The following is a 20,996-nucleotide window of genomic DNA, read 5'->3' as shown; positions in this document are numbered from 1 at the left end:
AAATGGCTCTTCCAACCAAATCAATTCAATCATTCTTTGGTTACTGCTGTGGAATAGTTTCCTCTGCCACACAACACCACAGGCTTCAGTGTCAGGCTGTGAGATGCAATAAGAAACTCTGTCTCCTATGGGAACTGCTCTGCAACCTTTGATGGCCTCAGTCACAGGCAGGGTGGATAACAGAGCAGGAGAAAGCTAAACAGGACCCTCAAGTGCTGCTTGGCTGCATGATGAGGGTTGGGTTGTGGGACTCCAGCTGCAAGTGGTTATGAGCTGCTTATGTAATGCTGGGGAGATGGGAGCTCTATGGAAGTGCTCTTTATGGAGCTGCTTTTGAATATCTGCCCACAGTGATCATGAAACACAATGGACAGACTCAGTGGCCTGCTGAAAATAGGGTTTTGGTGAATACCTGCCTAGATAAATTGGCTGCTCAAGACCTCATGAAACCTGGCTTGAATACTCCCAGGGAAGGGAAATATACTAATGCTAACAAAAACAAAGCCAAAAGCAACAAAAACACTACTAAAGCAGCAGAGATTAGTGAGATAAAATCTGCATCCTAACATATCATATTCTGTTTACGCATAGAGGGTTGTGCTGTGAGCCCTGTTTCTGCTGGGGGACCTGCAGCACCACAAAGCAAAATGATTTGTTTAATGCCACCCAGCACAGCCACTGGCAGTCAGGCATGGATAGCAGATCCATGAATGGCTGTGTGCCACCTGGAGTAGCTGTTCCATGTTGCAGAGCACCCTCAGTCTGTTTGAGACCTGCAGGTGTAGTGCTGGGTGGGGGCAACCTGAGAGAGTTAGTGGCAGGAAGCAGTGTTCTGAGCAGAGCTGGGGGCCTACAGGAAAGCTGGGGAGGGATGTTTTTAAGGGCGTGAGCTGGAAAATGGGAGATTTAGGCTGGATATTAAGAAGGAATTCTTTACAATGATGGTGGTGAGACACTGGAACAGGTTGCCCAGGGAGGTCATGGATGCCCCCTCCTTGGAGGTGTTCAAGGGCAGGCTGGATGAAGTTTTGAGCAACCTGGGCTGGTGGGAGGTGTCCCTGCCCATGACAGGGGATTGGAACTAGCTGATCTTTAAGGTTCCTTCCAAGCCAAACCATTCTGTGATCTTGCATTGCATGTCTCCTAAACTGGATACTTCAGGCTGTGATAAAAAGTTGAGTTTTTTTAATATATGCTGATATCTAATGCAGATCTCCACAACCTGTTGCTGCACCTCATGCATATTGAAAGACTACTCTTCTATTTCAGGATCCTAGTAGAGTAATTGAAATCTCAAACATTTTATACACATTAATGTCTTTGCTTTGCTGTTATCAGTCTGTATCAATAACAATCCTCTTTAAGCCTTATCTTGTCATTGGCTAAAAGTACAGCTGCCTCCCAGAAAGATTATATGATTTTTAAGGCCATCAAAGAGAGAAACCAGATCCTTGTCCCCACCAGAGCGCCTGTTTCATAAATCATTCAAGCTTGTAGCTCCCAGTGAATGTCTCACCTTTACCCAGAGCATGCATTTTTCATCAGCTTTGAATAATGACTGTAGGGCTGGCTAGTGGGGATGTCTTGCTGCTCCTCCAGTTGGGCCTGCCTTTCAGAAATCAGCTTTTGAAGGGTCCCATTGCAGATCACTGCCAGCGGCATGCGTGAGAGGTAAACACTGAATGGAACAGCAAGAGAAGAGGCACCACCAAATTCAGCTGAGGGCTGCAATAATCCTGTGTTTGTACTGTGTGAAAACTGCAGCCACCTCACAAGGTTTTGATAAATTATTCATTCCTCTCCTTATACTGAACTGATTGCACATTTGAAGCAATTATTATCATCTAAATAGAGGATAGCAGCTGATAAAGAGCTCGGTAATTACTACATGTTTACACAACGATAACAACAGTTCTAAACCCATTAACTGGCCGAAGTGGGGTCCTTGAGACAGAGGCTTGATTCATCGGTTCATGATTTAGGTTGGAAGGGACCTTAAAGACCATCTAGTTCCAACCCCCCTGCCATGGGCAGGGATACCTTCCACTAGCTCAGGTTGCTCAAGATCTCATCCAACCCGGTTTTGAACATGAAGGGACATCCATCACCTCCCTGGGCAACCTGTTCCAGTGTCTCACCACCCTCACTGGAAAGAATTTCTTCCTAATATTCAGTCTAAATCTACCCTCCTCAAGCTTCAATCCATTCCCTCTCTTCCTATCACTACAAGCCCTTGTAAAAAGTCCTTTCCCATCTTTCTTGTAGCCTCCTTCAGGTCCTGGAAGTCTGCTATAAGGTCTGCCTGGAGCCTTGTCTTCTCCAGGTTGCACAGCCCCAACTCTCACAGACTGTCCCCACAGGGGAGGCTCTCCAGCCCTCTGATCGTCTTTGTGGCATTCCTCTGGACCTGCTCCAACAGCTCCATGTCCCTCTTATGCTGGGGGCACCAGAACTGAATGCAGCACTCCAGGTGTGGTCTCACAATAGCAGAGTAGAGGAGAACCACCTCCCTCATCCTGCTAGCCACACTTCTTTTGATACAGCCCAGGGCATGCTTGGCCTTTTGGGCTGCAAGTGACCATTGCCCAAATGCAAGTGACCAGTGCCCAAGTGCAAGTGACCATTGCTTATGTTGATTTTCATCAATTGACACCCCCAAGTCCTTGATCTGCACATAGGATGCAGTGCAGCCTTCCAGTGCTTGTTCTGACTAATATTTGGAGAATTTATGACTAAGTCCATCCATTCCTTTCAATAAAAGCTAATGGCTGTTTTAAGACAGCAATATGTCAGGGTCAGGTTTTGACTGAAAAGTATCCTGACACAGTAAGTACACACAAGGAGTTTGGAAAGGATTAAAGTCCACTGAAGTCTCCTCCCAAACTGTTTAACTTAAATACTTCTTTTTGCTTTTCTTCTTCTACAAAGTCACTTTTGCCACTGTCCTTCAGAATGAGATGTACACATAACATTTTGAAGTGTTAAAATAACATATCTTCTCTGTGTCAGGCACTTCAAACTCCTTCTGCATGGGTACAAATGAAAGCAGGGGGTATCAGGATGGCGCTCGTACCTGGATGTGCAGAGCAGTAACCCAACACAGGCATTTGGAGATTGCACAATCAGGCAGGGAGAGGAGCAGCCTTGTGTGAGCCCTCATGTGGCATCCTACTCTGCCATCCTCTACCATCTATCCTGCTGGGCAATACTGACCCAGGATCCCATGCGATGGCTATAACCATCCCTGACCTCCTTGTGCCCTACAGCGCTTTGGAGACACCCAAGTGCTGTCTGCTGGCAGGTCTCACTGTAACCATCTTTCCCTGACAAACTCCAGGTCTATGGTAGTTTCTCCAACCAAGACCACTAGGAACTCATCTGAATATTGGTGCCACAGATAAAGCATTTCATAAAATCCCAGGAAAAATGGGAAAAAAAATCATATTATGGTGTCACTCTGGGATGGAATCAAGAGGTATCTATCACCATCAAAGCTACCAGAGGGAAACAGGGCTCCAAGGACCCCAACACTAGTGCTACCCAGTTCTGTTCCCTGTGTAGGAATTGTGCCCCCCCAGCTGAGTTTTTGTGTCTGTGAGGGCTGCAGTTAGCCGTGGTGGAGAGGCCCACATCAAAGGCACGTACCTGGGGGAAGGCTCTTCTACGACTGGCTGTAAAGGCTTGGCTGGTTTGAACTGTGTGTGCTCCAGAAAGAATCCATCACAGCTTGATTTTAATTGGAAGATGGGCTGCTTGTGAAAGTCAAGCAGTTGGGGAGGGAAGGTCACCATGGCACCCTGTGTTAGCTCTGGGCTCCTGATGCTGACCACAGCCCTGGTCACCTCCTGGCACCTCCAGACAGGTGGAGGCAGTTGCACTTTTCCCCTTTCCAGGCACCTTTTCCTCATGTCACTTCCTATTCCTCTAAACAGGTGTTTGCTACGCTGAGTTTGGGGTGCGGGTCCCCAAGACCACAGGCTCCGCCTACACCTACAGCTACGTGACAGTGGGGGAGTTTGTGGCATTCTTCATCGGCTGGAACCTCATCCTGGAGTACCTGATAGGCACAGCTGCAGGTGCCAGTGCCCTCAGCAGCATGTTTGACTCACTGGCCAACCACACCATCAGCCGCTGGATGATCAACAGCGTGGGGACGTTGAACGGACTAGGTGAGTCACGCAGTGCACAGCTACCTGCCTTAATTAGGGCCTGAGAAGTAATTAGAAGCTCATCAGATGTCAGACATGGATATTAGGCTTCATTCATTATTTACCATCCGTCTGCTTCTGGTGCTTTGCCACTGCAGTCTGGTTCACAGATGGGATTCGAGGAGGGTGGGATAGGTGACATTTGGAGCCCCTTTGGGCTGAGCTGGCCTTGAGCAGGATGAGCACCCAGAAAAATCAGTCAGATGCCAGAGGCTAAGGACAGCCCAAGAGCACTGCACCCAGTGTTGACACCCTGCTCACTCCCACTAAGGCCCATGCAGAGCCTGGGAGAGAGTGGAAGCTGGTGTCTGCAGTCCTGCCATGTAGAAACTCAGGGCTGTGATGGTCCAGTATGATCAGCAGTTCCAGCAATGATCTGTGGTTGCTACCAGTAAGCAAACAGCTAGCTGTGCTCTACCTGTGTCGTGAAAACCTAATGTTTGATTGATTTTTAATTAGCACTTAGCAGATGGATGCTATGCAAACTGGGACCTGATCATATGTTTGCTGCCCCCTCAAAACACCTGATAGTGTCTTAAGGCATCAAGATTTATCCACTTAATGAAACAACTGGCTAGCAGAGGCAGGGGCAATTGGAGACCATCTTTGCAACGAGACCAAGGAACCCTGCAAAGCCTCAGGGTCTGAAAAGAGTTTTGAAGAGTACCTAAAGAGCTTGTGGAGATGTTGTCCACAGCTGTGGATGGAGAATCACACACCTGTTTTCTCTTACCCAGGGAAAGGAGAGGAGTCATACCCTGACCTTCTTGCGCTGGTCATTGCTGTCATCGTCACCATCATCGTGGCCATGGGGGTAAAGAACTCGGTGGGGCTGAACAACGTGCTCAATGTCATCAACCTGGCAGTCTGGATCTTCATCATGATTGCTGGCCTCTTCTACATCAAAGGTGACAACTGGGCTGAAGGGCAGTTCCTGCCATTCGGATGGCCAGGGGTAAGTCCTGGGTGTGTGGAGGGACACACAGTTCCTAAACAGCACCAGCCACATATGCTCAACCTTGCTCACTGTATATGCACTCCCTGAACCTCAACCTTGCCAAACTCACCTGTGCTTTGGCCAGGGAGCTCCAGCTTCCACCCCTGCAGGTGTGGATCCAGACCTCCTCACTCTGCTAAACCCTAAGGCCAAGGCAAGCCTTGCCTCTATGTCCTGCCACCTCTTAGAATAAAGCCAGAACTTTTCCAAAAGGTTTCCTGGAGAGCCAGCCTCCACCCCAGGAAATGCCACCAATTGCCAGGCAATGGAACAAAATGCATTGGCCATCTGAGCTGGGGAGCTCGGGAGGAGCTGGCTCAGCCTCTGTGGAGGGGGAGATACTTGTGTTGGCTGGTTTTCAACAACAATGTTCTCAAGCATTTGTTTTGAGCACTACATAATGCCACCTGCCAGTACTTATTTTATGGATGTTCCCTCAAAGCTTACTGAGAATTTGGACATATTTGGCTTTTTTAGCTTGCTTGCACTGGTTTTTATCCAAGGATGAATAGAGACTGAAAATATCTCAGCTGGCCCAAACCCAAGATAATTTCTCAGATTTACACTGCTCCACTCCATTGGGGTTTTGTGCAGAAAAATAAGCAACAAAGTAAAGTAAACCAAGAGACTTGATTATTGAAAGGGTCTTGAGCTGCCATACAGCCCCTGCACCTTCCTTCAGTAAATCAATACCTCTCTGCCAGAGAACAACCATGAGGAGAAGAGCATGGACACTCATTTCAGAACAGAGATCATATTTACCTTCAGATTGTGCTTGGATTTTTATGCCATACAATAAGGAATGAAAAAGAGAAAATAGCTGTTTTGCTCTAAGTCTCTCCTGGCAACCCTCTCCCCCTAATTTTAAAAGCTTTATGTCCAAAATGTTTCAAACCCAATTGGGTCTTCTCATCATTTTCAGCTGGTTGGTTGTCTTCCAAATCTTACTTGTAAAAGTAAATTACAGAATGGCTTGAGTTGAAGGGATCTTGAAGATCACCCTAGTTCCAACCCCCCTGCCATGGGCAGGGACAGCTCCTAGTGGATCAGGTTCCTCAAAGCCTCATCCAGCTTGGTCTTAAACACTTCCAGGGACTTAAATCCCCAACAAAATAAGCTGGAGATCCCCAGGAGCATCAGGGGATGCTTTAAAAAGGTAGTTACAGCTAGTCCCCTGAGAGAGGTGGGTTTTACTGTGTGCTCCATCTCTAGGCACATCTCTGAGGTGACAGAGATGTGATGGGCACGTGGTACCCAGCTAGAGCTAGATGCATGTGAGGGTGTTACAACTGCAAATTAGCTCACTCACAGCCACAGCCTTCAGCCTGCTTCAGTCTTTCAGTCCTATAAATGTCCTTGCTAATATTGTATGTTTTAAAAATCACTTTAAGAAGATAACTAAACAGTGCAAGCTATTCCTTATCCAAGTGTTCCAACATGTGCTCCTAACCTGCAGCTTCCAAGCCAAACAGAGGTTGTTTGGACAGCGGCACACATCTGACTCTCGCTGCTCTCTTCTTGCTTCCTCTGATAGCGGATCTTGCTGCCACAGGAGACATCTTGCTAAGACAGAACATGTAAACATGCTCCAAACCCCTACTAATATAAACAGATGTGGGGTGGAGGATTGTGAAAGCAAACCTGAAATTTGTTAATTGTCTCCCAGCAGATTCAGGCTCAGTGTGGACACAGGTTTGTGGTGCACCACCAGGGAGCTGCTGGTGTCTCCAGTGACTCAGGCCACCCATTGAAATCTTTTTCCTAGAGCAGGTCACTGGATTATGGGTGGTCTGGTCAGTCCCCAGGTGGGAATGCCCAGCTTTATGTGTGGACCCCTTGATCTGCCCCTACTCATCCTTTGGCTCAGACACAGCAGAACTGGGCTCCTCCATTTCTGCTGAGTTCTCTCTCCCTGGTTGGATTCTTCTGGCAATCAGCTGCTTGTTCCTTCCTCACACAGGTGCTCAAAGGGGCTGCAACATGTTTCTATGCCTTCATTGGCTTCGACATCATTGCTACCACTGGAGAAGAAGCAAAGAACCCCAACACCTCCATCCCCTATGCCATCACAGCCTCGCTCGTTGCGTGCTTGACAGCCTACGTGTCTGTAAGTGCTCACTGTACATACACAGATGGACAGCAACACACAGCTGTGCATAGACACACCAGAGAATCATGTACTGGTTTGGACTGGGAGAGACCTTGAAAGGTCACCTAGTCCAACCCTCTTGCAATGAGCAGGGACATCTTCACCTAAAGCGGGTTGCTGCTTGGAGCCCCAAATAACCTGACCTGGAGTGGTTCCAGGGATGGGCTATCTACCAGCTCCTCAGCAACCTGGGACTGTTTTACCACCCTCACTGTGAAAAATGTCTCCCTTCTATCTAGTCTAAATCTCCTTCTTTTAGTTTCAAACCATCACCCCGTGTCCTGTCACAACAGGCCCTGCTAATAAGTCTGTCCTTATCCTTCTTATATGCCCTTTTACTGAAAAGCCACAATAAAGTCTCTCTGGGAGCCTTCTCTTCTTCATGCTGAACAACCCCAACTCTCTCAGCCTGTCCTCACAGCAGAGGTGCTTCAGTCCCCCAGGTTATTTTGGTGTCCTCCTCTGGACACACTCCAACAGGTCCATGACTTTCTTGTTCTGAGGACTCCAGGGCTGGACACAATACTTGAGATAGGGTCTCACCAGAACAGCACAGTGTGGCAGAATCATCTCCTTCAACCTGCTGGCCACAAAAGAAACAAAAAAAACCAAAACCCAACACCACCAACCACAAAAAAAACCAAACCAAAACCACCTCCCCACCTCCCCCCAAATAGATAGATATATAGTTAGGTAGATAATGATAGGTAGGTAGGTAGGTAGGTAGGTAGGTAGGTAGGTAGGTAGGTAGGTAGGTAGGTAGGTATAGTGTGTCCCTTCATGGCTCCCCTCCCCATGAGCTTGTGATGTCAGTCTGACCTTTGGACAAAGGCCTTTTCTTTGGTGGGAAATGAGACATCAGCTGCATTTCCATGTGACCACAGTCTCCTGCTGAGGCTCTCCTCAGCCAAGTCCCAATTTGTCCCCGATCTCCTGTCATCCTGCCGAGATCCCTCTGCTGGCTGCAGAGAGGTGGTGACAGCAGTTTTCTTGCTCATGCTCATCCGCAGCTCTTTTTGCATCCAAAAGCACAGCAAAGCAGAAGGAGCAGCACTGTTCCAGCAACCTGTCTCCCTGCTTTTTGGGAAAAGCAGCACTGCCTCTGCTGGAGATATGGGAGAGGGTCCAATTGAGGAGGAGAATGTGCAGGAATGGCCATGTGAGAAGTATCTGGCAGCTCTGCACCCCAAGAAATATGTCTCTGTAGTCAGGGATTTCCCTGTAAAAGAGCAAAATTGTGTCAGGAAAGGGAAAAAATACAGTTCTGATTGCTTCCAAGGAACCCACCCACTGCTTCTCCTGCGTTGTGGTGGGCTCCCCTCAAAACCAATTCCTCTTTGGCTCTAAAAGGATCTGGATGTTACCCCAAGCAATGCCATCTTGGATTCTGGGTCTGTCTCACAAGGACTGCATGCCCCACACAGGAACATGGCCAACGAGTGTTACTAATCCCATCAAGTCCCACCACCCTCCTGTATCACCACTGCACCAAGTTTCAAGGTTTCATCCTGTTACCTTTGGAGGCCTTACCTCTAGCATGAGACATAAGGATATATCTCAATTAGAATTGAGAGGGTTTGGCCTTCCACCCTTGAGAAGCAGCCCCTGTGCCCTGGATTCCCCAGCTGACACTTATGTCCTCTTCCTCTCACTTTTCCCAGGTGAGCATCATCCTCACACTGATGGTGCCCTACGATGCCATTGACACCGAGTCCCCTCTGATGGAAATGTTTGTGGTCCATGGCTTCTACGCAGCCAAGTTCATCGTTGCCATCGGGTCTGTGGCCGGCCTGACTGTCAGCTTGCTGGGTTCCCTCTTCCCAATGCCAAGAGTCATTTATGCCATGGCTGGCGATGGGCTGCTCTTCAGGTCAGTCATGCCCACGTTGGAAGTTATTTTTACCCCCTTGGGACCCCAATGGGAAGTGTGTTGGGAGGGATGGGGACTGTCCTGTACTGTGACAGCTCAGTGCCAGCACCGCAGGGAGCAGTGTGCATGCACAGAATTGGTGCTGGCATAACAGAGCACACACCAAAGTGAAATCCTGGGGGGGAAAATATCAGAAGAGATGTGCACAAAGTTTTCTCACAAGGTGCTGACATCTAGAGACCCAGTTTGGGAGAGGATGAGCACTTAATTCAAGAGTTACTTGCAGAGGAGAGCAGCTTATATGCATAAAACCTTGACGCTTATTTGCAATCATCCAAGTGCCCATTTCAGAGCTGGTTAGACCTAGCTCTAACTCTAGACTCAGTCTGACCAGTATTTCCAGTCCCTGGCTGTCTGGGGGACCAAAAGCAACAAGAGCTGAAAGGATGATAGCTCTGAGCCTGGCAACCCAGCTGAGTAAGAGTTACTGTGACAGGGGACTGCTGCCATCTGCAATTTTAACCTTCTGCAACTGTTTCCCTCTCCAGATTTTTGTCCCATGTTAGTTCTTATACAGAAACTCCAGTAGTGGCTTGCATTGTCTCTGGATTCCTGGCAGCCCTGCTCTCCTTGCTGGTCAGCCTGAGGGACCTGATAGAAATGATGTCCATCGGCACGCTGCTCGCCTACACCTTAGTCTCTGTCTGTGTCCTGCTCCTCCGCTACCAACCCGAGAGCGACATCGATGGCTTTGTCAAGTTCCTCTCTGAGGAGCACACCAAGAAGAAGGAGGGCATCCTGGCTGACTGTGAGAAGGAAGCTTGTTCTCCAGGCAGTGAAGGAGAAGAGTTTGCTGGCCCGCCAACCAACACGTGTGGGGCAAAAAACCTGCCCTCCCTGGGGGATAACGAGATGCTAATTGGGAAATCTGATAAATCAGCCTACAACGTGAATCACCCCAACTACGGCACGGTGGACATGACCTCAGGGATAGAGGCAGATGAGTCTGAGAACATTTACCTCATCAAGCTGAAGAAGTTGATTGGCCCTCGCTACTACACCATGAGGATCCACCTTGGGCTGCCGGGGAAAATGGACCGCCCCACGGCAGCCACTGGCCACACTGTCACCACCTGTGTGCTCCTCCTTTTCGTCCTGATGTTCATCTTCTGCTCCTTCATCATTTTTGGGTCAGACTACATCTACGAGCAGAGCTGGTGGGCTGTCCTCCTTGTCGTGCTGATGATCCTGCTCATCGCTGTGCTGGTGTTTGTGATCTTGCAGCAGCCAGAGAACCCCAAGAAGCTGCCCTACATGGCACCATGTCTGCCCTTCGTCCCTGCTTTTGCCATGCTGGTGAATATCTATCTCATGCTGAAGCTCTCCACAGTCACCTGGATCCGATTTGCAGTCTGGTGTTTTGTGGGTGAGTCCCAGATTCTTTTATTTTGATTTTCAAACTGGGTGTTAGTAATAACTTCCCTAATTACAGGATGTTAGGGGCTGGAAGTGACCTCAAAAGATCTTCAGTCCAGCTGCTCTGCCAGAGCAGGATCATCTATACCAGGTCACACAGGAACACATTCAGGGAGGTTTTTAATGTCTCCAGAGAGGGAGACTCCACAACCCCGCTGGGCAGCCTGGTCCAGCGTTCTGTCACCCTCACAGTGAAATCATTCTTCGTCCTATTTCCATGGAACTTCCTATGCCTCAACTTCCACACATTGAATAAACCTTTATTAGAATAAACCAAACCAGGTTGGAAGAGACCTTCAAGATCATCATGTCCAACCCATCAACCAATCCAGCCCACCCAAACAGCTAACCCATGGCACCAAGCACCCCATCAAGTCTCCTTCTGAACACCTTCAATGACGGCGACTCCACCACCTCCCCGGGCAGCCCATTCCATAGCGCAATCACTCTTTCTGTATAGAACTTCTTCCTAATATCTAACCTGAACCTCCCCTGGCGCAGCCTGAGACTGTGTCCTCTTGTTCTGGTACTGGGTGCCTGGGAGAAGAGACCATCATCAGCCTGTCTACAACCTCCTTTCAGGTAGTTGTAGAGAGTGATAAGGTCACCCCTGAGTTTCCTCCTCTCCAGGCTAAGCAGCCCCAGCTCCCTCAGCCTCTCCTCGTAGGGCTTGTGTTCCAAACCCCTCACCAACTTTGTTGCTCTTCTCTGGACTCGTTCCAGCAAGTCAACATCCTTCCTAAACTGAGGGGCCCAGAACTGGACACAGTACTCGAGGTGTGGCCTAACCAGTGCAGTGTACAGGGGCAGAATGACCTCCCTGCTCCTGCTGGCCACACTGTTCTTGATGCAGGCCAGGATGCCATTGGCCCTCTTGGCTGCCTGGGCACACTGCAGGCTCATGTTAAGCCTACCATCAACCAGCACCCCCAGGTCCCTCTCTGCCTGGCTGCTCTCTAGCCACTCTGACCCCAGCCTGTAGCACTGCATGGGGTTGTTGTGGCCAATGTGCAGAACCCGGCACTTGGATGTGTTAAATCTCATGCCGTTGGACTCTGCCCATCTGTCCAGCCTGTCGAGGTCTCTCTGCAGATCCTCTCTACCCTCCAGCAGATCAACTCTTGCCCCCAGCTTGGTGTCGTCCTCGTCCTCATCCTGTCACTGAGCATCACCAAGAAGAGCCTGACTCCTAAAGAGTGCTTAGGCTGATGCTTCTTCAGCTGGGACATACCCAGTCCTTTGCAGTTGTCCCTTGTCATACTGAAGTTCTTGGAGATCTCAGTTAACCAAGCCCCTGAGCCACAGCTGCATGGAAAATCACACCTCCAGAAAATGTCAGTTTGATGGAAGCAAACTGCTCCATGCAGAGGTGACTGTTTTGATGATCCTTTTGATGCAAAGAAGGTGGGCTCTGGAAATTGCCTGGCAGGCAGGTTTCCTACAGATATCTGCCTGCTTTTTCATTATTTCACCCACTTGAGCTCTTCAGCAGCCCACACCCAAATCTCAGTGCTGCATTTTCAAACCCCAGAGCTGCCCAAACCCAACAGCCCTGTGAGAAACAGAGCCAAGGGATCTGTGGACTGTATCTCCTCTTGGTGTAAGTGCTTAACTTTCTGACAGAAGGATCTCAGGATTCACAGTCTGTTGTGGAATATTTTCTCCCCAGATTTAAGCTTCCTGGCATGTTCATAGTTTCCCTTGTTTAACACAGCAACCCATGTAGAAAGAGAGCAGCTCTCGTAGCTCCTCCTGAAGGCCCCCAAGTCTGGACTGTAGAGAACTGAAGCAACAAGACAATATCAAAGTCAAGGGCTCTTTACAGAGAAATCATAAGCCTGTGGGGAAACATATATATTGCCCACAGGAGACCCAGTTGCTGACAAGAGACTGTGACCACAGTGCCAGCACCCAAAAGGTCCATCCCTGGCCAAGTATTCCACCAGCAGTCCACACCTTTGTGAGCAAGGTCCTGGGTTGAGAGGGAGAAAGTGGTGGGGAAAGAGAACAAGGATTGATGTAAGGGTTGCAGGCAGCTGTCATCTCCCATAAAGGTAGGAATTGCCCCTCGTGGAAGGGGGGTAGACAGGCACCAGCCGCCACACTGGGCTCACCGGCCTTCATGGTTTTCTTAGGTGCCTCCTGATATTTGTAGATGGTTGAACTGAGACAGCAGAACCAGAAGAGGACATGAACAGACCTTGAATCTTCTTCTGCTGTCTCCAAGAGTTCAGAGTAGTCTTGTGGGTTCCACCCTTTGGATAAAGGCTTTTAAAAGGCTTTTTCTCCAATTTGCTATTCCCTTTTTTGCTGTCTTGAGTCGGTCCTGCAGGATGTGATCTCATAGCAAGGCTCTGGCTCTAAGAATTCCCTATCTCTAACCCAAGCTGTTGGGCAGTAGCTGCCACATCACTATTTGGGCTGGAGAAGATGTGCTTGATGATTTTTTGGCCCTCAAAGGCAATAGCTGAAGTTGCAAATCTAGGGAAAGCCCTTCTACTTGGGAGCAAAGACGACTCCAAACATCAGTTTAATCTGCCGTGATTAAATACTTCCTCCTGTGGGTCCATCAAACATCTCTTCAGCTGCCAGAAATGGCAACACAGTCCCACCTGTGTCTGCTCACCTATTGGAGGAGGAACATCCCATTTGGTTTTGTGGCAGAGATGTATGGTCCTGATGCACAGGCTCTGGATCTAACCTCACAAGCAGTGCCGCATGGCCAGTTTGTGGCATGTGGAGAAGTCTGGCTTTCAGTACACATGTATGGGGTAGGTTAATCCCGGGATCCACTGGAAATTAGATCTCCAGATACATTTGCTTCCAAGGAAAGGATTGGTGCAGGAAGAGGAGATCAGGTAGAGTTAGAGGGAGAAGGTGAAATGAAACTCCTGAGGAGAAGAGGACAGGATTTCTATCTACCCTGGTTTCATACCAAGTCCACTCATCCAGGCAGCCCTGGGGCACACGTGGCTGTGAGCACCAGCAGGAGAGAGACTGAGAGCTGGAGAAAACTGCAGAGGCAAAAAGGCGGCCATGAGTGGAACCGGGCAGAGGTGCAGGTTCTCAGCACTTGGGAGCCTCCACACCTCTGTCAGCTGAGAGCTGCTGTCCCATCCAAGCTGCAGATGGCACAGTCACATAGCCAGCAGCAATCCCAGCTGCTGTTTAAAACATGCAGCCCTCAGGTCACAGCTGGCAGCCTGAAAACACAAACTTGACAGCTTCAAAGAGCAGGCATCAACTCCAACATGCACTAGCTTAAAAACCAGAGGCGTTTACTTACACTTCACCCTCATCAGCTGGAGCCAGCCTGGCACTGGTGGGAGGGTGCTGACGGTGAGCCAGGCTGGATCCCCAACCCTGGGGTGGCTTCCACAGGGCAGGTGCCATTTGGGGGCATGGCATGTTTCTAATGACATGTGAGGGTGTGGGGTAGTGTTGATGGCTGGGGCCCAACTCCCTCCCTCTCGCCCACCACAGGCCTGCTGATCTACTTTGGCTATGGGATGTGGAACAGCACCCTGGAGATCAGCGCCCGGGAGGAGGCCCTGCACCAGAGCACCTACCAGCGCTACGACGTGGACGTCGACCCCTTCTCTGTGGACGACGGCTTCTCCTATGCCACTGAGGGCGAGGACTACCCAGGCTGGGGCCCCTCTGAGGACAAAGGTTTCTCGTACCAGCACATGGCAGAAGCAAAGGAAAGCCATCGGACGAGTAGCAGGTCGAAAAGCAAAGGCAGGCACAAACCACCCTCGGAGGCCCTCATCGCCAACGACGAGTTGGACTACTCGCCCGAGTAGGGAGGTGGGCAGCGGGGCACCTCGCCACCCACTCAATGAGGAAGGGTCCCCACGGCTCCCCTGTCCTGTCCCATCCTCCCCAGGTCCCTCACCGCCCCCCCACTCCCCTCTGGTCCTCAGGACACACTCTGCAATTGCCGTTGACCCCGAGCCAAACACGCTCATGGCCCATCCCGGCTCCACTGTTTGGGCCTTGCTTTGGTGGATGCCAGCTGATCCCATGGCACTGGCTGATGTCCTGGCACCAGTCACACCCGTGGAGGTGGTGGAGTGGGAGATGTGCCAAACTGGGAGCGTGTTGAGAGGCAGAAGGCGCTGCATGAGTGGACAAGAGGAGTTGTCCCCAGGCAATGTCCACCTGATGGCTGCAGCAGTGGGATGACACTCTTACATTTGTGGCACTTCCTCAGCATGTGTCTTTTTCCCTTTGAACCACCTAGAAGTAACAGCTGAGCCACAGGGACAGATGGTTAGGTAGGTACCCACAGAGATGGACAAACCCCTTTCAAGGGAGTAGCTCAGAGGTGGGTCCAGGGATGTTGGTCCCATCACACAGTATTTCCATGGCTCATTCTGGGGCAAAGGCACTCAGTGTGCACAGCAGTGCTACCCTCATGTCCATCCTCACACCTCAAATCTGAGCATCCCAAATCATCAAACCTCGAAGTCCCAGCACAGCCAAGCATCCCAAATCTGCACCTGGGAGCCCAGTCCCCCATCTGGTTACAGCAAGGGCTGTGATCTGCTCTTGGTTCAACCCACCTTCTGCAAACGATCAATGAGGACCACACATCACCAGTCTGAGGCTGGATGCTGTTCCCACCACGTTGTGTCTTTTACAAATGACTGTGCTGTAATTCCCTCACTGCAGTGGGCACATTTCACCACCTACCCTGGCATCGGTGCTTCAAGGACATGTCTGTGTCCTGCAAAGCAGCAGACTTCATCGGTCAGCCATGTCTTGGCAGGACTGGCCACACATGGCAAGTGGAGTGAACTCTGCTGCTGAAATCTTTCTTCCTGCTGCTGTCTCCATCTTGTGCCATTTTCTCTGTTTCTGCCCCTGGCTTATTGGATGCTGTAAAAAAAACAAAACAAACACTGAAATGCTGCTCGTTCTGTAAGTGCCCAGGTTGCAATGTGAAACCAAACAGAACTGATCAACACATGGACATTTCTCATAGTTGGACTCTCCAGGTTGGCCCCAGCACAGCTATGGCCCCCAGCAGTGCCATCAGGCTCCCCACTGGCAGCATCTCCGAGGACCATCAGTAGTGATAAGGTTTGGTCACAGCCACCATCACCTCTGCCACAGAGAGCAGCTGCACTGCTGTGTCAGTGATTTGCAACAGGTCCAGTTCTGGAGCCCATCACCAACATGCTGAGTTTAAAGCTCTGCAACAGGAGAACACCTTCCTGAATAGATAATATCCAAGGAAGCACCCCACCAGATAGTGACACCACCCTCCTCCTGAATGCCAAAGGCTGCATCTGGATCCATCCCCAGGAGCAACCTAGACCAACCTCCGCTACCAGGGGGTGCTGCTGGCATCCCAGGGACAATTTAACATCAACAGGGACATAAGGCAAGATTTCCAGCATGTGATGCTGAGAACCATTAACACTTTGGGTCACTGGATGGGTCTCAGCCCCCCCAAAATACAGCATGGAGCCTGCCTGGCAAGTGGGCTGTGGGGTGCAGAGAGTACCTGGACCCATCCCCAGGGTTTCCAGGGCTCAAGGGCTCGATGGAGAGACTCTGCTCACAGCTGCAAATCCCACACCTCCTGTCCCAAACAGTGACCAAGGAGAGGTAGATGCCCCATCCCTGGAACCATTCCAGGTCAGGTTGAATAGGCTCAGAGCAGCCTGATCTAGTTGAAGATGTCCCTGCTGCCTGCAGAGGGGTTGGGTCAGATGACCTTTAATGGTCCCTTCCAATCCAAACATTTCTGTCATTCTGTGAAACTGCAATCCTTTTCCCAGTGGAAAGGAATGACCAAGATCTTAACATGGTGTGCCCCAGGCAAGCCAAGGGAAGTTTGGCCTCTGCAAGGGTTTCAGAATGGGAGCAAGGATTTGGTAGCAGGACCTGTAAGCTTTGCTCTGGCATCCCCTCCCACTGCCTGCCCCAGCCACGCTTCTACAAACCGAATTCCCAAATATGTCCCCACCAAAAGCTGTCTGCAACATGCACACAACTCACAGGCCAGCTTGGGAAGCCTTTCTGGTGGTGCTGAGCAAAGGGCACCTCTCACTTGCGCTTGGCTACTCTTGCCCTCAATGCCTTAGAAGTACCCAAGAGAGATGGCACCTCACAGGTCTGGCTTTACGTTTTCAGGGAGAAAGAGTGATGCTATTTTCCTACCAGCTCTTGTACTATCCCATATCCGAGGTAGTTGTCTTCATCCTGCTTCTGCACAGTATTTAGGCATCTGCTGCACCACAAACTCATGCCCAAGTACCCTGTTGAACTGAAGCTGTTACTCCTTCTGCAGCCTTAATCTCTCGCTACAGAGCAGTTACCAGTAGCAGTGTCTTGTTGTCATGTCTGCTCTAGTTGTGCTGTATCATTTGACAAGGGTTTGATCCCTTGCTCTTTGGTGTCTGTAGAAACCTCTCCATTGGATCCATGTATTGAGTGGAGCCCTTTGGCTGCTCTCAGTTCCATTCACCCATCCTCCTTCCCCTTCCTGAGGAAGCACCAGGGCAGGACAGTTGTGTCATGTCCCCAGGACTGCCGGTAAACAACATTTAATGTCATGGCACCACCAGACATGGATGGGCTGCCACCAGCCCTCCCCATGCTAGGGCGTGGGAGCTGTACCCTTCTTTTGAGCCCACCACATCCCTTCTAGTAGAGGTGCATAAGGAGAAGGCAGTCAAGACACAGACTGGGACTTGTCTGGGTTTGCTGGTGGCTGTGGCCAGTGTCCCGGGAGGCCAGTTTGCAGCAGGGTCCACCTGCTTCGATCTGAGCAGCAGTGCCTGTGGCACAGCCTCCATCTGGGAGCTTCTAAGCCTTCCCTTGGAGCAGGCACTCGGGTCTTCAGTGGGCACAAGCAAAGCTGCAAAGGCTGAAAGATTCATGCCCAATGCCTCTGGACACCACTGGGTGAGAACACTAGGAGGAGGTGCGAGTGCTTTTGTTGCTGTAACCACAAAATCCAGCCTTTCCCCCTGCATGTCCTCAGGGAGGTTCTCACACCCCCTGACCCATCAGGACACAGGCAGGGTGGTACCATCCTGCTCCCACCACCAGTGAGAGGCACACACCCCCCCCAACGGGCACACACCCTGTGGGGGACATGAAGCATTGTATAGATGGAGCATAAATACCTCAAATCTTCCAGACCATCTCTATAAGATCTCAGACCCTCCACAAATTCACTCTGCACGGTTCCAGCCACCCAGTACTAGCCCAGCACGCCAGCATCCTCCACGCAGCAGAGAAGTCACCCCTCTGAACGACATGGGATGTTGTAAATCCAGCTTGTAAATGATCTTCCCTTCATTTTGTTTGGTCTTTCTGATGTGTATCTTGCCTCTTTTTTTTTTTGCCTTTTTTTTTTTCTCTTTTTTTTCTTCCTTTTTTTGCAGGTGGTACTTTCTGGTGTTAACAATTCTCTGCAGTTCTGCTATGAAAAAATTAATTGGTGTATTTGTTTAAAAGGGGGAAAAAATAGGGGCGGGGGGAAAAGGGGAAAAAAAACTTTATTCTGTTAATTTCTTTTTGTGGTTTCCAAAAGCCCATTGGTGCACTGTGCAATGGGATCTTGTTGTGTGTCATGAGAATGAAAAACAAACAACAACAACAACAAAAAAAGACCCCAAACCCAAATCCCCAGTGGAGTGATTTTTATTTTGAAATGATTGTGTTGTTGAAAACTATATATATTAACGAGATACCAAGGGGAAAAGAAAAAAAAACCAGAAGAAATCCGAATTTACCAAAATCTGTATATTTTAATAAATGCCTAAAGCTTTATTGTGTGCCTTTACCTTTCAAAATCAATCAGGAGCTGAGGGATTTTTAGAGAAAGCCAGAGAGAAATGTGTCTTAGGATCAGTTTCCATAGTGATGTAAATCTTTTAAATGAAAGACTAAACAGAAAGAAAAAACTAATAATAATAAAAGAACTTTCCCATATCCATTTTGTTAAGCCAATCAGTACCTGAAGGTCTGATTCCCCCCTCCCAATGCTAAATTGAAGCTAGAGATGAACAAATCTTGCCTTAAGTGCTACAAAATGTCCTCTGTGGAAGATCCATTTCAGTGGGATGACTTTGATATTTACTTGCACTGTTGTGAAGAGAAAAAGAAAGGTTATCTGTTTACACAAGAAAAAAAGATAGCGAAAGAAAGAGAGAGAGAGAGAGAGAGAGAGAGAAAGAAAGAAAAAAAGAGAGAAAGAGAGAAAGAAAGAAAGAAAGAAAGAAAGAAAGAAAGAAAGAAAGAAAGAAAGAAAGAAAGAAAGAAAGAAAGAAAGAAAGAAAGAGGAAGAGAATGAGAGAGAAAGAAAGAGAGAAAGAGAGAGAGAAAGAGAGAGAGAAAGAGAGAGAGAAAGAAAAAGAGAGAAAGAGAGAAAGAGAGAGAGAGAAAGAGAGAAAGAGAGAAAGGGAGAAAGGGAGAAAGGGAGAAAGGGAGAAAGGGAGAAAGGGAGAAAGAGAGAAAGAGAGAAAGAGAGAAAGAGAGAAAGAGAGAAAGAGAGAAAGAGAGAAAGAGAGAAAGCGAGAAAGCGAGAAAGAAAGAAAGAAAGAAAGAAAGAAAGAAAGAAAGAAAGCAAGAAAGAAAGCAAGAAAGCAAGAAAGCAAGAAAGCAAGAAAGCAAGAAAGCAAGAAAGCAAGAAAGCAAGAAAGAAAGCAAGAAAGCAAGAAAGCAAGAAAGAAAGAAAGAAAGAAAGAAAGAAAGAAAGAAAGAAAGAAAGAAAGAAAGAAAGAAAGAAAGAAAGAAAGAAAGAAAGAAAGCAAGCAAGCAAGCAATGACCGCAGGTTGACTGTTGCAGTGTGAAGCCCTGAGGAGAGCCAATGTCTTCCCATCTGCTCATGGTGCTGCTGGCATCCACCTTCCCTCGGGTAACTGGAATGTCATGGCACCATCACCCCCTGGGCATCAGGACCATGAGGGGGCAGATACCACTTGCAGAGCCATCACTCTCTCTCCCCTTTGGAATTCTCAGGGCTTCCAGTGACCCCTCATGGGGTCCTTCCTGTTATTTATGGAATGGGGAGGTTGCCAGGCACACTGCCAGTGATGGTGAGCTGTAGCTGATTCTGGTGGAGCTGGGGAGGGCTCCATCAAGGTGGTGGCACCACTGCCCATCACCTTCACACCAGAGTGACCACCGCAGCTCACACTCACTACTCCACATCTGATAGAAGACCTGGCATGGAACAGTTTTTCTATTGAGGAGAACTATATTTCACTGCATTTAGAGGCTTTGGATCAGCAGGCAAGCGCCCAAAGCCTTCAGGAGCCAAGAGCACCACAGCCAGCCCAGCCCAGGAGAACCCCTCAGGGGAGCAGGGTGTTTTGGGAGGGCACAAAGCAGGTATTTCAGCTTTGATCTTTTACAAACTAGAGGAGTTTAGTGTTCTTTGTGCTTCCTCCAAACAGTTCCCCTCTGCAGTGCCAGTACTAATATCCTGTTGCATTTCTGGCCCCATCTCCTCCCACCCCAGCACTGCAGATGTCTGCTTTCCCCATGACTACCCTGTGATGCTTTGCTTTGTTTGGAATTTTTTTCTCTTCCCCAAAACAACTTTTTTCTGCCTCCAGCTTGCCCAGGGCCTTTTGAGGGTTGGATTTGGAACTGGCCACCAGTAACCTGTTAATCATGGGCAGGGCAAGCAGAGCCCCAGCCCCAGCCGCTGCTGGGAGTCCCTAGCCCCACGTAGGTGAAGAAGTGAGGCTGCAGCCCAGTGGTGTGAGTAGCTAAAAAGCCCTAAGTGCTAGCAGTGCTCATTCATTAGGTCACACAGCACTGCCCGAGCCCCTCCAGCAGCACCCACACCTTGCCAGCCCCCCGCAGCTCAAGCGTCTCGCACAGGTTTGCCTGTGCCTTTCCCCACTCGGTTTGCTGCAGGGCAGTTTGCAGGGCAGCGTTCCAGCAGCTTTCGGCTTCGGGGTCTCCCACGCCGCCGCCAGTCCCGGGGTTAAGCGGCAGAGGCACCGTACAATCCACAATCCCCGGGCAGCCTGCACAAGCTGGCACGTCTCTGCGCCACCCCTTCGCCCGTGGCACCCGCACATCAATGGCAGCACTTATCGCGTCTCTCCAGGGCGTACAACAACTGCCTGTGCCCTGCCTGTGATGTAATGGCCACAAGTGTCCTGCCGCCGGCCCCGCGCTGCTGCCCGCCTCGGCTGCATTGTGCAGCACGGCAGCGATGCGGAGCCCACCCAACAGAGACGCCTTCAAGGCTGCTCGGTGTTAAAGGCAGATGCCAGGGCTGCTTGTCTGTGCAGGCAAAGGGTCGTTGTGGAGCA

The 20,996-nt window shown here is 49.7% G+C and overlaps 1 protein-coding gene across 3 annotated transcripts in view; it reads left to right on the top strand.

Moving 5' to 3' along the window:
- Positions 1 to 18,860, top strand: part of SLC7A14 (solute carrier family 7 member 14) — a 39,220-nt gene extending 20,360 nt beyond the window's left edge. For all 3 annotated transcript variants that reach the window (XM_068144988.1, XM_068144991.1, XM_068144990.1), the window contains exons 3-8: positions 3,933 to 4,169; positions 4,946 to 5,163; positions 7,166 to 7,312; positions 9,016 to 9,224; positions 9,773 to 10,650; positions 14,184 to 18,860. In XM_068144988.1, coding sequence (XP_068001089.1) covers positions 3,933 to 4,169; positions 4,946 to 5,163; positions 7,166 to 7,312; positions 9,016 to 9,224; positions 9,773 to 10,650; positions 14,184 to 14,506 — 2,012 coding nt within the window. In that variant the 3' untranslated portion in view covers positions 14,507 to 18,860. The remainder of the gene's footprint in view (positions 1 to 3,932; positions 4,170 to 4,945; positions 5,164 to 7,165; positions 7,313 to 9,015; positions 9,225 to 9,772; positions 10,651 to 14,183) is intronic.
- The last annotated feature ends 2,136 nt before the right edge of the window (positions 18,861 to 20,996 follow it).

This window comes from Melanerpes formicivorus, unplaced genomic scaffold (genome assembly GCF_026170545.1).
Source record: "Melanerpes formicivorus ecotype bairdi unplaced genomic scaffold, bMelFor1.0.p_v2 SCAF_12, whole genome shotgun sequence".
In the NCBI taxonomy this organism is placed as follows: domain Eukaryota; kingdom Metazoa; phylum Chordata; class Aves; order Piciformes; family Picidae; genus Melanerpes; species Melanerpes formicivorus.
The sequence above is the reverse complement of the archived record's forward strand: the minus strand, read 5'-3'. Positions and strand labels throughout refer to the sequence as shown.